The sequence below is a fragment of the Lissotriton helveticus genome, chromosome 4_1, assembly GCF_964261635.1.
Source record: "Lissotriton helveticus chromosome 4_1, aLisHel1.1, whole genome shotgun sequence".
Taxonomy (NCBI): Eukaryota; Metazoa; Chordata; class Amphibia; order Caudata; family Salamandridae; genus Lissotriton; species Lissotriton helveticus.
Window position 1 is genome coordinate 286,999,531 of NC_136063.1, and position 16,635 is coordinate 287,016,165.

Genomic DNA, 16,635 nt, shown 5'->3' on the forward strand with positions numbered 1-16,635 from the left:
CCATCGAACATGGCAGAATTGGCATACACCTAATTGGTATATTTAACTTACCTATAATTCTCTAGTATATGGTACAAAGTGTAACCAGGACCTGGAAGTTAAATGCCACTAGAGGACAGCAGCAGCTATTGTGTCATCCACTACAGTTGCAGGGAAAACATGACTTGCGGCCTATCCTTGTAGAGTGACTGTAGTAGCATGACAATTGCAATTTGATCTATCAAAATAAACACTTTTGATGAGTGAAAACATCCTTTTTAAATATTAATAAGTCACCCCTTAGTGTCCTTACAGCCCACAAGGCAGGGTTCATGGTATTTAAAAGTAGGACACTGAGAAATGGTATGTTAAGATGTCCTTACAGTGAGCCATTTTTCACTGGGGCAGGCATATCGTTCCAATGTAGGAAACCAGAGCACAGATTAAAAGCCTAATTTTGCATCTTGTTAATGAGACTAGCTAGAAAATAATTAAACAGTTTTTAAAAATATTTATTAAAATCAAAGTGAATGGTGGTCAGATTTTGTAATAAATATTCTGGAAAAGTAACTTTTAGAAAGTTACCTTTTTCATGCCTGAAGCTCCTAGAGGCTAATTTGCATTTGCTCTCCAACTTCTCCAGACTATGGATTGGCATTTGAATAGATAGGTGTTAAAAAGTTTGAAATACTTCCCCAGGAGTAACACAATAGGTCACTGTGATTGACAGGTAAACTTGAATGGCCAGAGATGACTCTTCTGAACCTAACAGAATTTAACATTACAGTGTCAAAACCTACTGGAGTATCAAATCCTCTTTGATAAGTCTGCTGGAATGTACATACAGCATTGGGGACATACTTGAAAGACAGATAACAGGATGGCAAGACAACTCTTGGTTGCTGATAAACCCTGCTTTGTCGCACCAGAATTCTGTCTCAGGTTTATTGTGGGTACAGTGGATGTTTGAAACTGGAATGTAGTGTTAGATGTGACAGGTCAATAGAATTACCATGGTACAATCAATTCCTCCCCACAGCCCTCAGAACTAAAGTTTAGTGTGGCCAAAGACTTCTACATTCTTGAAAATGCCCAAAGTGGGTAGAGCTGGCTTCGGAAACGTTATCCCTTTGGTTATGGATACCCAGGAGTTATTCCCACCCACTAGCTAGTGCCAGGCATAAATGTGCCATACACTTCAGAACACTTTCTGGACCTGTGGAAAAACAGAAGCGGACAGGACCTGCTGTCTGTCACCAGGTATCAGCCCTAATGACTGGACCTGCTCCCATTGTACCCAAGACAAAGAAGTGGACTCCAAGGGTCATATGGATGACCTTCTATTACAACTTAAGGGATATAACAAGCTACAAGACAAATTCTCTGCAACTGCCCAGCTGACTAGTGACAACTGGACCTGGACTTGACCCTACAGATGGCCTGTGCCTGACATCTTACGAGTCTCCAAGTGCCTCACTGAGGTCATGGGGGTCTTTAAAAGTGTACTCCTGTGGTGGATAGGACTTAAAGGACTTATACGGAGGGTAAAATGTTTGACCAGGACTAACCTGGTTGGTGTATTTGACACATGCTCATCCTCAAACTAATACTAGGTCCTGGTCCACTGTGATCAATTACTTTCATTGGCATCTTGTGGTTCTTGGAGCTATTCTAGTATCAAAAGTAGAGAAATATACAAGCTGTCCATTTGCCTAGGGCTTTTCTCTATGTTTTTTGATTTTTCATTTCTTGTTTTTTTGCCTTTGTGTTTTACTTTAGGTACTCTTGGAATATGTGAACATATGCATCCATGTCAATTTAGGTGAATTAGTGAGGTAGTCAGACATGTAATTGGACGATCAAACATGTCTTCACATTGCTCTACAACCCAGCTTAAACCATCTGTCTGCTCCGATCTTCAAAAAGAACATGTAATACTCGAAGTCTACTATGTTCTTTGAAAGAGCCAGCACAAAGATATGCACGACTTTTGAAGTGAACTTAGTTGAACTGGTTAGTAGTGGATTATGTTTGAGGACAAGTCGGGGGCTTCTTTGTGCGCATGGGAGTTATCAGCCAGGTTGAATTTTAAACCGCAGTTGGTTTTGGGAGGTTTCTGTTCCATCAGGCATGAACTACAAAGGTCAAGGTAGATATGTTGAGGGTCTTAACTTTTTATGGTTTGGATGAGGACCGCCTATCAATGGCATACTAGTCCTCCATAAAAAAAGCCCACCTGTCCTAGTAGCACTTCGTGACTCTCCTAACAAGAAAATCACGACCCTGAATGCAGACCCTTCCTAATAAATGCCGTTGGTCCAATATTTGCAAGCGTTCCTTTAACTGAAACTCTCTGTAGAAACCCAGCTCTGCTTTTGAGCAATTCTGAATTAAAATCTAGTGCCTCATGTCGAAAGCTTTCTGAAATGCAACTCTCAAATGCACAAATCTGTAATTCAGATAGCTGGAGCAGATATTGTGTTACACATGAATCACTGATGACAAAAACCCTTCAACTGGACTATTTCACATCATCAAAGACTAAGCTAACTCTGTGGTCAATTCGCTCAATATTTCCACACAGTATCTATGCAATGATCTAATACGTTTCTCCTCTGACAAAACTGAGAAAATGTCACCTTCTTGTCAGACATATTGACAACAAGATGAAGATTTGAATTGTTCTGGTACTGCATCCTTAGGCTCAATACTACTGCGAAATATCTTTAAGCTCACTTAAGACTGCCAATGTCAAATGTAGATCCCACCCGAAACCTCCTACAAAAATGTGTGCGGTCGCCACACGTATTACCCCAATTCTTACCGATTGAGGGAATTCTTGTATAGCTGCACTATGGTGCCAAAAATGTGGACTTGTCTGTTTATCCACACTCTTGCCCTAGTTCTTAACAGCCCCAGCACCTAACATTCTGAAGAGTGCCATTAATGCAGAACTGTTCAATATTTTCAATTTCTTAAATCTAATTCTTTGCATTCATCTGAATCAGTTGTCATTGCCACCATGGATGACTTACAAATGCCTCTGAAACCCCGGGGTGGTGGCTCAGCTTTGATAAACATTATCGCCTAACACACCGTCCCTCATCTCATCTGCCAGTGACGTTTGGCAGACACTGGCAGATGAGTTTGGACAGGGAGGTTCAGTGCCTTGACATAGCGGACTTCTTTTTGAAGACAATCACTAAACAATTAAACTTTCGCACTCTGAACTGTGATGTTCCCAGAGTCTCAGATAATTCAATGTCTATGTTTTTCTACCAGGCACACTGACACATTCTTTTGGTTTTAACTTTCTTTTCTATATCGGCGACACCCCAAGGGATGTTCTGCCTTTACCAAGACAACCACTACCTGTAAGTCTGCCTTTATGAGTGCCTCACCTCCGTAGCTAAATGAATGAATTATAATATTCTAAAACCTAATACTGATTACAAAGAAGTCCTCACCTTTAGTGGTGCACCATCACTTTGGTCTGACTCTTGGTGAAAAAATATAATCAGGTTCCTCATGCACCCATTAACATGATAACAAACCTTTGCATCATTTTTGATGCGTACTTGTCCTTCAAAGTTCCATCTCGGGGGTTTCTTCAACTTGCTTTGCATGTCCGAAAGGGCTTAGGAAGAGTCTTTCTCTTCTACCCATAGGCTGCAGAAAATCCATCATATAGGGTGTTCTTTCAACATGTCTAAACTACAGAAACCCCATGTATTTGGGTATTTTAAACCCTCATGGCACAGCCGGTGAGTTCAACCCCATATCCTTTTTTCAATGTGTTGAACTTTCCCTCCTACTTCCTAATTGTACTGCAGTCTACGCCCTTTGTTTCACACAACATGTTATACAGTTTCTCTGGGAAAGGGCTTGTTGTTCTAGCCAAACTACTAATGGTGAACAACTCAGTTTTACCTCTGGAATCTAGTGAGGTAAGTACGGGAGCTCAGCCACAAGCTCATATCACAACTATATCCTCTCTTCTTCCATTGTTGCGTGTGAATTTTCAGACTGTTGATTTGTGCACTAGACATACTTTAGTAAGGAAACCAATTCGCCAGAATCAGAAGTTGTACTACATGATTATTCTTGTATGTACTCTTACATGCATTATGACTCAACCACGAAACCTATAAATCTCTATTAGTAAAAGTGCACAGAGCTTTCTATTCTAGCTTATTGTATATGAATATTCCTTTTTTATATACATTTTAGATTTTTTAAGGCAAAAGGCCAATACAAAAAGCTAATCAAGAGCCCAAGGCCCAGCTCTCTCGTGCTGCTGCACCGCTCTGCTTCCTCTCCATTATTCTGAGTGCTTTCTCCTGCTTTTCCTCCGTTTTCCACTGCTTCTCTTTGTTTTATTTCCTCTTTGCGGCTCCCATCTCTTTTCCTGCCCAGCCCCGCCCACCTCCTCCCAGTGCCCCGCCCACTGCCTCCCAGTGCCTACTTAATGGACTACTCGATACCTGCAATTCTCACTCCCCGAGGATGGGAGGGAAAACTGAGCAACCTTCTGTTCGCTGACGACGTTGTACTACTCAGCCACACCTATATTGGTCTGCAGCAGCTTCTGATGGAAATGCACAATTATGCAACGGAAAACTCCTTAAAAATAAACCTGAGCAAGACTCGTACTATGTCAATCAACATCAACAAAAAACAACAGAAGACCTGGTCTCTTGGCGGTTTAAAAATTGGGCCAACTTGCGAGTATAAATACTTGGGAGTTATTTTTGATAGAGAAGGCTCATTTGTGCAGCAGAAGCAGGAAACAAGAAGGAGAGGAGCACTGATTGCCGTGATGTTGAAAAATTTAGCAACCCAACTGATGGGACAGACCCTGACCCCCTATCTGAAAGTCATTCAGGCAAAGCTATTCCCCTCGATTACCTATGGCAGCGAGGCCTTGCGGGCAAGAGACTCTAAAAACCTGGACAACATACAGGTTAAAGCTTACAGAACAATGTTCTTGCTCCCGCACCACACTTCGCCTGCTCAAATAAGACTGGATTTCGGCCTGCAAAAACAAGATCTAGCCAGGCACGGAGCATACATTATTTGCTGCCACAAACTCAGAACCGCCACTACAGACACATTAAACTCTTTCCTATGGCAGGACATACAAGACAGGGACGCATCTCAGGCAAGAACTTACTTGCAGGCAGCGCTGGGAGCGACTAAACTCTCTGCGCTTTGGGACATGCAACGTGGGCATAATACTTTAAAAAAAACTAGTTTAAAAAAATATCAAATTACTTTCCTTACTAGAGGACAAGGCTGCTTTCTCCAAAAGATCTCATGCATGGATGACCCTCAACTCGTACAAATCTTTGACACCACAAACATACTTTAGTCAGGGTTACCCAAAAGCCACAAAAATGAGGTTCCTGAAATACAGATTAGGGATTCTGCCAAGTACAGAGTATCTCCCACCATGGCTCAGGACAGAGGGCAACGAGGCCTGCCCGCTCTGCAACTCAAAGAAGGGTGACATTCTCCATGTCACCTGTCTTTGTGAAGAACTACAACAAGCCCGTCAACTGCTCCTTAAGGATCAGTTTAAGCAAAAAGGGATCAGTACCAGAAGGCAAGCGGTGCTCGCCTGGCTGAATCCTGCAAACACTAAATTGAACTGCAGATATGTCAAATTTCTCGCGATGGCCGAGCAAAGAATTCCAAGACCGCCAAAACCAGGGACCAACAACACAGATACAGGCTAACAAGCAGACGGACAGAAGGAAGTAAGGGAACCCACTGTTCCGTCTTTGTAAAAAGGTGCATGGACAGCCACACTGTACCTTTTAATCGTATGTTTATTTTTTAACGGTTTTATAGTATGATATTTTACGATCCTTTTGTAGCATGCTTTGCACTGGTTTTAATTAACTATGCATAATAAACCTTACCTTACCTTACTTAATGGAGGCTGAAGCACGACCCCATTGAACAGGTGGGCCCAGCTCTCCTATGTCTGATTCTTACCCGTTTTTCAGAGTGCTTGCTCCTGCTTTTGCCTCGTTTTTTCTAATTTCTCCTTCCTTTCCCCCTCTTCTCCTTCTTAGCCTTGTTTTTAACTGCTTGCTCAGTCCTTTCGCCTCAATTTTGTACTGCTTTCTGCTCCCTCTCCCTTTTTTTTCTGAGTGCTTTCTCTGTCTTTTTCCTTGTTTTCCACTGCTGTCTCTGCGAAGCAGCTAGCAACTCCAGCGCCTTGAGACCCTCAATGGGGATTTGCTGGGCTACATAAATCCTGATTGATTGAAAAAAAGTACTGCCAAGTACTACATACTCGAAAACGTCTTTGTGAACATGCCCTTTTCCCTTTCCTTCTCCATGGTCGCGCAGAACATGATGGCTGAGCTAACATCATTCTGGGTTCATTAACAATTCTATATTGAAGAGTCAGCTGTAGTCTGTTCTCTGCCCAAGGCAATCCTTTCTGCTCGTCTGACACGATTTACTATTTTTTTTAATTTTGTTTATACGTGACTATATGTCAGAAATTACAACATAATTTGTAGTCATGTCCATGTCGTACAGCATTTAAAGAGCCTATCATAGCCACTGGAGAAATGTTTTTCCAAACGAAGGGCCATATGTATCAAGATACCCATTTGCGATTCTCAAATAGAGATTTTTAAGAAATCGCTATTTGAGAATCGCAAATGGGTATGTATGTACAAAATCGCATTTTTTTTCCGATTACTTAAAATTCCTTAATTGCGATTAGCAAATTGTGAATCGCAATTAAGGAATACTTTCCCATTCATTTGTATGGGCCAGGAGGCCCATAGGAATGAATGGGAAGTTATTCTCAATTTGTGATTCAATAATTTCAAGGGTGCAGGGGTGCACCCCTGAAATATGCATGGGTGCACATGTGGCGCACATACATGCCCAAAGGGCATGTATGTGCGTCCTAAGGGCATGTATGTGCTTCACATGGCACTTTGAAAAATGCAAAAATGTGCATTTTTCAAGGAATTCGCAACTTACCACCAACTAGAAGTTGGTGGTAATTTGCGATTCCTTAAGGGTATTTTGGCTACATACATTGCATTTAAGGAATCGCAAAATTTGCGATTCCTTAAATGCAATTGCAAAATAAGGAATCACAAAATTTGCGATTCCTCATTTTGCACCACATTTTGCTTAATACATTCCATTTAGCAAATTTGCATTCGCAAAGGCCGAAATTCTGCGAATTTCGGCCTTTGCGAATGCGAATTTGCTTGATACATATGGCCCTAAATTCAGAGACTGCTCTATCACATTCAACAATGATTCTGTCCTTTCTTCTTACTCACCGTGCTTTTTTATTTTTCTGCTGCCGGTTCTGGATCATTTTAACGATGGCGTCTTCCTCATAAATATGGCCACAGACTTTATTTCGCATTGGCCTCTTCATTTCCTCCTGCATTTTAAAAATAAGAACATTAAAATATAATATTGGGGAAATACAGAACTACTTGTGCCAATATTGGAGAAATACAAAGTCACTGGTGCCAATTCATGTCAAACATATATATTCAAATGCAGAACACATGACTTATTTCAATAGCTCTTCTTAGAAATGTACATTGTTATAGACGTCCTCAGGCCCTGAAGGACTCTACCCATGTTATATGTGTACTGATCTTTTGGGGTGAGTGCAATCTGAATGCTCAGGTATCGTAACTACCACTGCTCCCATTGCAAGTCTGTAACAGGGAGATCTACTAAGTCCTATCAGCCAACAGTCTCATGTTTATTTAGGAAGAGACCCAAGACGGTACCAGATTTGTCCAGCTACTGTAGCACAATACAGTTACCTAAAAGGGTAAACACAAATTATGTCACTGGGACCTGGGTGTAGGACTGTACTTTAGAACAGTGGTCCCAGTAATCAGTATATCCTCACACAAAATACTATAATCACACAAAATTAAATGAGAAGAAAACGTGGTAAAGTTAGTACTCAGTGTTATTTACTCACCCTGAACATACAATGGCTCATAGCATTTGTTTGAACAATACCAAACATGTAAAATGCAGTGCCCCTAGGAGGGAAAGGTGAGGGTACTGGATTGAAGTGAGGATAAGAGGGTGAATAGAAAATGGAGTGCGAATCACAAAGTCAATTACTTAAAAAACAGAAGGCTCATATTTAAGCCAAATGCTTCACAATGTATCCAAACAGTAAATAGCCATGGTTTGAAACAGTAACACAGTGATTAATCGCTGTTGTCAGGCTAGATAGTATTACAGATGTCGATGTTTCGACCCCTAGAAAGTAGTAGGTTATTGTGTCCCTTACGCCGGGGTCTTCCTCAGGACTGGAGTGAAAGGAAAGGGGTACCATGAAAAGCCCTTCACTGAGGGCTGGATGGAAAATTGGGCGTGTAGGCTAATGATGGCCCTGTTTTTAAAACGAAGTCTACATGTGTAGCCCCTTTCCCTGAGACACCTCTTAAAATAAAATAAGTTCTGCCTATTTATAAACAAAATTAAGTGCCCACATCCCTTGCCCCTGCTGGCGCCCAAAGAACTCTCCTGATGGTTCAGATCTTTACATACACCATGTACAAATAGCACCATAGGGAGTCCCTCAGGTTCCGGAGAGGTCAATGGACCTTTTACATCGTGCTCAGAATTAGAGTACTCTGTGAAATAAAGTCATTAAAACATCATAGTCTTTTATAATTTACGTTGAGTCAATGACAAGAAGTTAAAATTAGTTTTACAGGATTTTATGATCAATAAGGTCAGAATGTCATCTCTTTATTGCGCTTATTAATTTTCAGAAATAATGAAAGAATGATTAGAAATCAGCAATTAAAATATGTCTTCCATAAAGAAACTCATAATCTAACTAAGGGACCAATTCTAGAAAAAAAAGCATAAAGAGTTCTGTTGAAAAAGAGCGATGAATGAAAATAGAACTTCTCATAAAAAGAGTAGTTCTTGGAAAATTCAGCAGAGTACCCACCAATTGTAGTAGCAACTGTTTTAGAATAGCAATCTGTGCAGTAGCATCAATCAAAAATTAATATAGGAATCACCTCAAAATATCATAAAGGAGAGGAGTCTTGGACAGAGGAGAAATACAGCAGCAAGACGACCGGAAAAAGGGAAGTAGAGATATGTTGAGTAACTAGCTAGGAACACTCTTTGTTATAACCTTTTAATACATGTATTATATCTTGATGACGCCTTCACTCAGTAGCCAATCAGAATAGCTTGTGAGGTGGTGTTGTCAGTCATATGATGCATCTCCACAGAGGAATGAAGGCCGTCACTGAATGGATGAAGGACAGCAGGCTGAAGCTGAATTCAGACAAGACGGAGGTCCGCATCCTCGGCCCCACCCCCTCAGCCTGGGACGACTCCTGGTGGTCAACATCGCTAGGAACAGCCCCAGAATCCACCGACCACGCACGCAACCTGGGGGTCATCCTCGACTCCGCTCTCTCCATGACCAAGCAGGTCAACGCAGTCTCCGCTTCCTGCTTTAACACCCTCCGAATGCTCCGCAGGATCTTCAAATGGATCCCCTCCAACACGAGAAAAACCGTCACCAAGGCCCTCGTCACCAGCAGACTGGACTACGGGAACGCCCTCTATGCAGGAACAACCACCAAGCTCCTGAGACGGTTGCAACGCATCCAGAACGCCTCAGCACGACTGATCCTCGACGTCCCCCGACGCAGCCACATCACACCCCACCTGAGATGCCTGCATTGGCTCCCCGTCAACAACAGGATCACCTTCAAACTCCTCATCCACGCACACAAAGCCCTACACAACGCTGGACCAGCATACCTCAACGACCGACTCATCTTCTACACACCCACCCGCAGCCTCCGCTCTGCCAACCTCGCCCTTGCCACAGTTCCACGTTTCCGGAAAACCATCGCCGCCGGCAGATCCTTCTCCTACCTCGCCGCCAAGACCTGGAACACTCTCCCTAGCAGCCTACGACAGACCCAGGACCTGCTGGCCTTCAGAAGACTTCTCAAGATCTGGCTTTTCAATCAGTAGCTCCCCCGCTCCTCCTCCCCCCCCCCCCCCCCCCAGCGCCGTGAGACCCTCACGGGTATGTAGCGTTCTTTACAAATGTAATGATTGATTGATTGATCTTCTTCCGATTACCACAGTCTGCTCTCTCGTATTCTGACGTGAGGAAAGGTTCCCATGAGAACCCTCTTACCTAAGCTAAAGACACATTATGAGTTTCAATGCAGAAACAAAAGCTAGTCAGCAAACGTGAAAACATATATCAGGTTACTATTAAAGCAACATTTAAAAGTCTACATCACCATTTGTTCTTACAATTTCAATAAGTCTATTATTCTTAGTGGAAATGATCTAAGATGGCGTGAGGAGAACTAAATGAACATAATATTAAAGTCAGCACATTGCTAGGATGACATCAATGTTAAGCCGTTGCACAGTGTACTTTACTATGAGCAAAAAGTCAAAAAGAAAGCCTCAGGCCTGGTCGGTGCACAGGCTAAAGTATAGTTGCTTGGTGCACATTTTTTGAAAACATGCAATTGTAAATGAAGCATTCCTAATAATATTTTTCGTCACTACCAGTGTTGCTGTACAATATTTTTCAGTTTTAATTATTTGTTTTACTAAATGTAATCACACAATTTGTAAGTCACTTCTAAACATGCATTTCATTTATGTTTTTTAAACGTTCTAAATTGCATTTCTAATGTGCTAATGTATGTTGAATTCTAAATATGTAGTCATCTCTCTCACCCCCTTACACTAGGCCACCTCTTCAAGGTTATCCATTAATTCCTGAGTTTACTAGAGACAAGTTTTCTAGGTACTTGAAGAGATAGGGAGTGGTTCACAAAAGGATACTGGTTTATCACCAGAAGCGAATGGGCAGATGGAGTGTTTCACATAGGTTTTTAAGGAGTCAGTGCAGTTGACAGTGAATGGGGAAACTGACTAGAAGAAAGCTTTGTTGGATACTGTATTTTCTTACAAAACAATGCTAAATATTGTGACACGGTTTTCCCCTTTTGAATTGATTAGAAGACGGATGCATCCATTGTGCCTTGCACAATGGTGACTGAAAGGGAAATCGGGCTAGTCAGAGACCTTTTTCATTGCTTTTTATTTTCAAATAGTTACATTTCTCATGCTAACATGCTGTCCTCCAAGTTAGAATGATCAATTAAAAATGCTTTCCTGCATTACGACATGGTGTGAGTTGCAACAAAGGCGGCTGTCTTGGAATGTATTTTCATTATTAGAAAATTGCCACTGCATTTGTAAGTGTACTTCTTCACCAATGTGTATGTTTGCAATTTCATTCAAATAAATGTCTTTTTTTCACATAAAGAAAGGTTGTGTTGAACGGTGTATTCAATATTGATGGTGCCGGGAAGAAACGGTAGATCGGATTTTTTGATCACCCATGTGGAGCGTATATGTAAGAAGCCATTTAATGAGCTCTTTTAACTTACATGACAATGTCTTCTTTGGCTTTTGGCTACTTTGTCAAATCAGTCAATAGTTACGGGCTCCATAGCATAAGAAACTGCTCAACACGGACATAAAGTTGACAGAGTTAAGGATCGTATCAGCTTGGTTAATGAAAATGTTAATTTTCTGAGTTTCCATGGTTTCATTCCACCTTTCATGCGGTTACAGATTTAAATATCACATACAGTAGCAATATATTCAAGTAGAGCTGTTGAAGTTATTTATTTATATTACATTCTCCCATTTTTATACATTACACATAGCATGGTTTGATTTGTTTTACTTATTTTTCTTTGTGCTTCCTTGTGCTTTTCTATGACTTGAGGATTAATTTGCAATACAGAAGTTCTAGCCATGCAAAGAAGATGACACACGCCTTGTGTTGCTGCTTTTGCCACCAGCATACTTCTGGTTGTGGTGCACTTATTAAGGAGATTGCCTTGGAAAGTCTGGAGCTCACTGCACACATGCAGTAAAGGGTGTTGAGCCCTGCTTTAAGCCTAGAGATTTTGGGAAATAGGCAGTGTAGCCCAGTGAAGAAGGCTGGAAGTAGTGCTAGAGAGAAGATGCTAGTATTTTACCGTGCCAGGGACATGTGAGGGTTGAGTGAGAAATAACTCAGGGGACAGCAGTGGATAAAGGGGGATGCCGACGCCACAGACTGAAGTATGGCTTATACGTTAACCCAATATGGGAGTCCCACACCAGACTAGTATTCAACCCTCACTCCACCGACTACCACTGGCAATAAGCCACCAAACTCTCATGCTCTAAATCTATATTGAAGAGCCCCCTCAGGTGCTACTGGGCTGCTCTCCTCGCGTGTACTTCTTTTTGACATCCCCTGGATGGCCCCCCTTCCCCATGCTCATTGCTCCCCATCCCACTCCCCCTGTTATGCTTTTTCTATTATTATTTATTCTCTTAAGAGCTCAACAACTGCAAAGTATTGCCAAACAGCCTGCCTTCCAATTTGGGTTTTGAGTATGCTTCTTTTTATCATGGTAATTTATTGTTCTAACAGAGTTATTTGTCATGTTGGAACGGTAAATAAAAAATGCCTGACATACATCTCAACGTGTACGAAAGCATTAGCATGCATGCGTCACAAAATATGTTTGATCATGTATCATGATGCATGCTTCAGTGGCCATCTTGCAATGGGCTTTCTAAATCGAAAAGTAATATAATGCTTGCCAACTATGCACACCTATACATCTCGAATCATGTGCACACCTGTGATTAGTAATAAGCATTTGCAAAGCCAACAGTTTAGCCTTTTAAAACAGAGATCAAATAGCTTTTTTAACGCCGGTCAGATACAGCTATCTGTGCACAACAAAACCAATAAGTTTTATTGGGGTCTGATTAAGATTATTATTGTACAATAGGACTGCGGACATATTGATGCACGATTAAGAAATAAAAAAAAGTTCTAAGCATTTAGAAAACTATGAGTGCGCAAAAGGATTAGCTGTTTTGAGCTCCGGAAGTACCATATGCACATACATATATAGTGACTCACCCGCAGTATTCTACACCCACTGTCGGCTCGGAGGAGCGTCTCCCCATTCCTCTCAGAGCAGGAAAACTAAAATGATGATAATATCTCTATTATGACTTAATTTTTCGCAGGTTTGGGGCTATGTTAAGACAGGGCGGGGCTGGTGGCACAGGGGGAGGAGTGGATTGCACCCTCCAAGTGTGCATGACTTTTTGGCAGTCCACCTTCTACACTTTGCATGTTCCCCACCAGGCAGGTATCCCCTTTATTAATGGTTGCTCAGCTGTGGTTAAAAAATTAAAAGCTGGGTATTAAATAGAAAATAATGGCACTCTTACCCTAAACTATTGTCGACATGTTTCAGCACGTGAAAAATGGCCATTTAGGGTCCTGGGCTTTCCTCAGGGCAAAGACGTGCCCCGGATTTTCGTCTCCTATCTATGTCACAGTTAGATGGGGGACAAACAAACGTATAACTCAATTAAATGCAAAACAGGCTTACCAGCCCGGTTTACTGGAGTGATCTCCACTTTCAAATCCTGAGGAAAGAAAAAACCATACGTACGTTTTGGTGAATTAATTGTCTTTATGGCTGTATTCAATCCCAGAGTAGTTGTGCAGAGCAGGCTTGATTATAAACAGTGACCAAGTCGTTTTTCTTTGTGACATAGTAACTCAAGCAATCAATCTGTATATCAGTGGACCCACCAGTAACCTCTGTAGGAAACTAAACACACGGACATGCTCGGCAATTATTCTGAATATGTACTGGCAGGCAAGCGTTTTGTGTACATACAAGCACACCAACTTGGGATGTACATAAAAACAAAGTCACTCTTACCATACACGGTAACTCCTGTAGGCAACATGGGAAGACGAGGGGGGAGGGGGATTACCCTAAAGTCACACACTAGGAGTGGTTTAAAACTTAAAATAGGCTGATCAACTTTAAGAGGTATAGTAAGCTAGAGAGGATACAGAAAGTTATATCAATAAGGAAAATATGATCAGCATGTACGTCGTCAAGGGCTTTAATCCCCATGCTCCCTTGTGTCTTGCGACTACATGATTACATCACTACGGGTCAACCGCAGATCAGCTATTTCACATGCAGCTCCTTCGACACAGAGCCATGATAGATTCATTAGGAGTGAGTCCTGAAGTAGGTATACAGGTGGCGTGAAACTCCCAGCAGTTACATCTATGTGCACTGATATAGAGATTGAATGCTTGAGTAACTGTGTCACACAGAAAAACAAGTTGGCCACAGTTTATAATCATGCCTGCTCTGCACAACTACTATGGAGTTTAATACAGCGATAAAGACAATGAATTAATCAAAATGTACGTACAGGTTTCAAAAGTAGAGATCACTCCAATAAACCAGGCTAGTAAGCTTGTTTTCCATGCATTTATGTTATATGTTTGTTTGCCCGCGGTTTAACTGTGGCAGCTAGAATTCGGGGCACGTTTTTGGACCAGATATGGTCCGGGACCCTAAATGGTTTTTTTTCACAGGCTGAAACATGCTGACAGACAGAGAGTAGGGTAAGATGACCATTATTCCCTATATTTTACCCAGCTTTTCATTTTTTAATCATATCTGAGTAACCACTAATAGTGGGATATCTGGGTTACTCAAGGTGTTTTTATTAGGTCTCGTCTGAGCCAGTGTATGCGCTGCTCTGGCAAGACATTTAGTAATTGGGCTTTTAAAAGTTCGACCACACGCTTTTGCTGGCCTCAAGCTTGCGGTTACTCGCGTGAGCACGCCCAGAGCCGCCATCTGGCTTTCTTGTCATGGCTCATTAAGCCTTACAACCCTTACAGCGCGCGAATCACTTTTATTTCTATGCTCCTCCAACCCCTGCTCTCTGCTCTCACTAGACCCTCCCTTCTCCCCCCTCCCTCCTCGTCAGTTACCGGGCTACAGCTTGTTCTCTTTCCTTCTATGCTCCTCCACCCCCTGCTCTCACTACCCCCTCCATTCTTCCCCTCCCTCCTCGTCAGTTACTGGGCTACAGCTTGTTCTCTTTCCTTCTATTCTCCGCCACCCCCTGCTCTTACTAACCCCTCCCTTCTACTACCCCCTCCCTTCTCCCCCTCCCTCCTCGACAATTTATTTACACCTTCCCCACCAAGCAATCCCTAGAAGATTGACGCCCGCAAGATAAGCTTTTAATAACAGTGGACACTATGAGAGTTCGTCACCACAGAACGCCAGAAATAAAAGGCTACGCGTCACAGTACTCTGACATGAAAAGATGCGGTTTACAAGTCCATTACTCAAGGTGCACAAGTCAGGGTTTTATCTTTGTATTCTGATACTAGTTCTAAAATTATAATTTAATATAGAGGACTACATAAAGGACATGTTCACATTATACAATTTAACAAACCAGAAATGTTCGAATACGTATGTTATACAGTGCAGCAGACAGTGATACTGCAAGACCTTTTACACAAACTAAACTGCCTTTCAAGTCATGCTTACTCGTCCACGAGTCACATGTATGCCATCCGGCTCCTACCCCAGTAACAAAATGCAGGTCCTCTTACCTCATGACTCGCATATTAGATGTCCCGCCATGCTCTACACGCCTCTGAAGCATTAAACTCCTCCCCCTCACAAAACAAGGGTCTGTACACAAACCCACGCAGTTCTCTGGCAGAGACTGGGTTACGTCACGGAAGTTGGCCGCCGTAACCTGCCACTGGCTGCTGGAAATATATAGGAAGTGGGTCGCTGAAATTTGAAGAGGGGCTTTAAAGTCACCAAAGCTTGTTCCACAGAGGTGATACGGGAAGAAACGCAGAGGCAAGACACAGTGAGAAGCAGAAAGGTAAACTAGCGTCCCAGCGTGGGGGCAGGTCTGCTGCAGACTACCTCGCCTCGCACGAATGAGCAGAGGCGCACGTTTTCTCCTCTTTAAAGGCAAACCGTCTCTTTACTCCCGGTTCACAAAAGGCAATTTAGTAATGCACACAAGTCAATATTTGTTTGGCTAAAAAACAAGGGAACCACCACATAGATCTTTAGTTACGACGATGCCAATCCATACAGCTGTAGTGACGCATATTGACTAAAGGTCGATCAATGGGGAACTTGACTTGATAACTGGAAGATCTGTCGGGATGTGCGATATTGTTTTGGTTTAAGCTAGTTCCCCACAATGGGGACGGTTAAACGTCATTTTCATTTAATTTGCAGAAATAAAGTTTTTTTTTACTCTACAAAAACCAAGCGATGTAGGCGCCATCTGATTAATCCCTAGAGAGTTGATAATTCGTGTTCGCTCTTTAACATACTACTTAAGAATACATTCCAAGTCTTTTCTGTATGGCAGTTCAGAAACCAAAACAGCATTTCTAGAGTTGTAGAATACTTGAGGTCCTTCACTGAATCATGCTAAAACGAATACAGAAAAAATACACCAGTTCACTAACCAAGAGATAAATTCAATCATACATTTACTTTTTGCAACTTGGCAGGTACTGCCAAGAAACACAATACAGCTTTCTTGCACTGTGAACCCATTAAAGCTCTGGAGGACATGAGACCCCAGCACTGTTTTGGGAACTTGCCCCCACCATGCAACAATATTTAAAGACTTACAAACGCTCATTTTGACAGAACCAACTCCGAGGCA

General features: G+C 42.0%; 1 protein-coding gene across 1 annotated transcript in view; it reads right to left on the bottom strand.

The window, feature by feature from the left end:
• Positions 1-16,635, bottom strand: part of NSMCE2 (NSE2 SUMO ligase component of SMC5/6 complex) — a 696,967-nt gene that overhangs the window by 23,624 nt on the left and 656,708 nt on the right. The window contains exon 7 of the mRNA XM_078686783.1: positions 7,302-7,408. Coding sequence (XP_078542909.1) covers positions 7,302-7,408 — 107 coding nt within the window. The remainder of the gene's footprint in view (positions 1-7,301; positions 7,409-16,635) is intronic.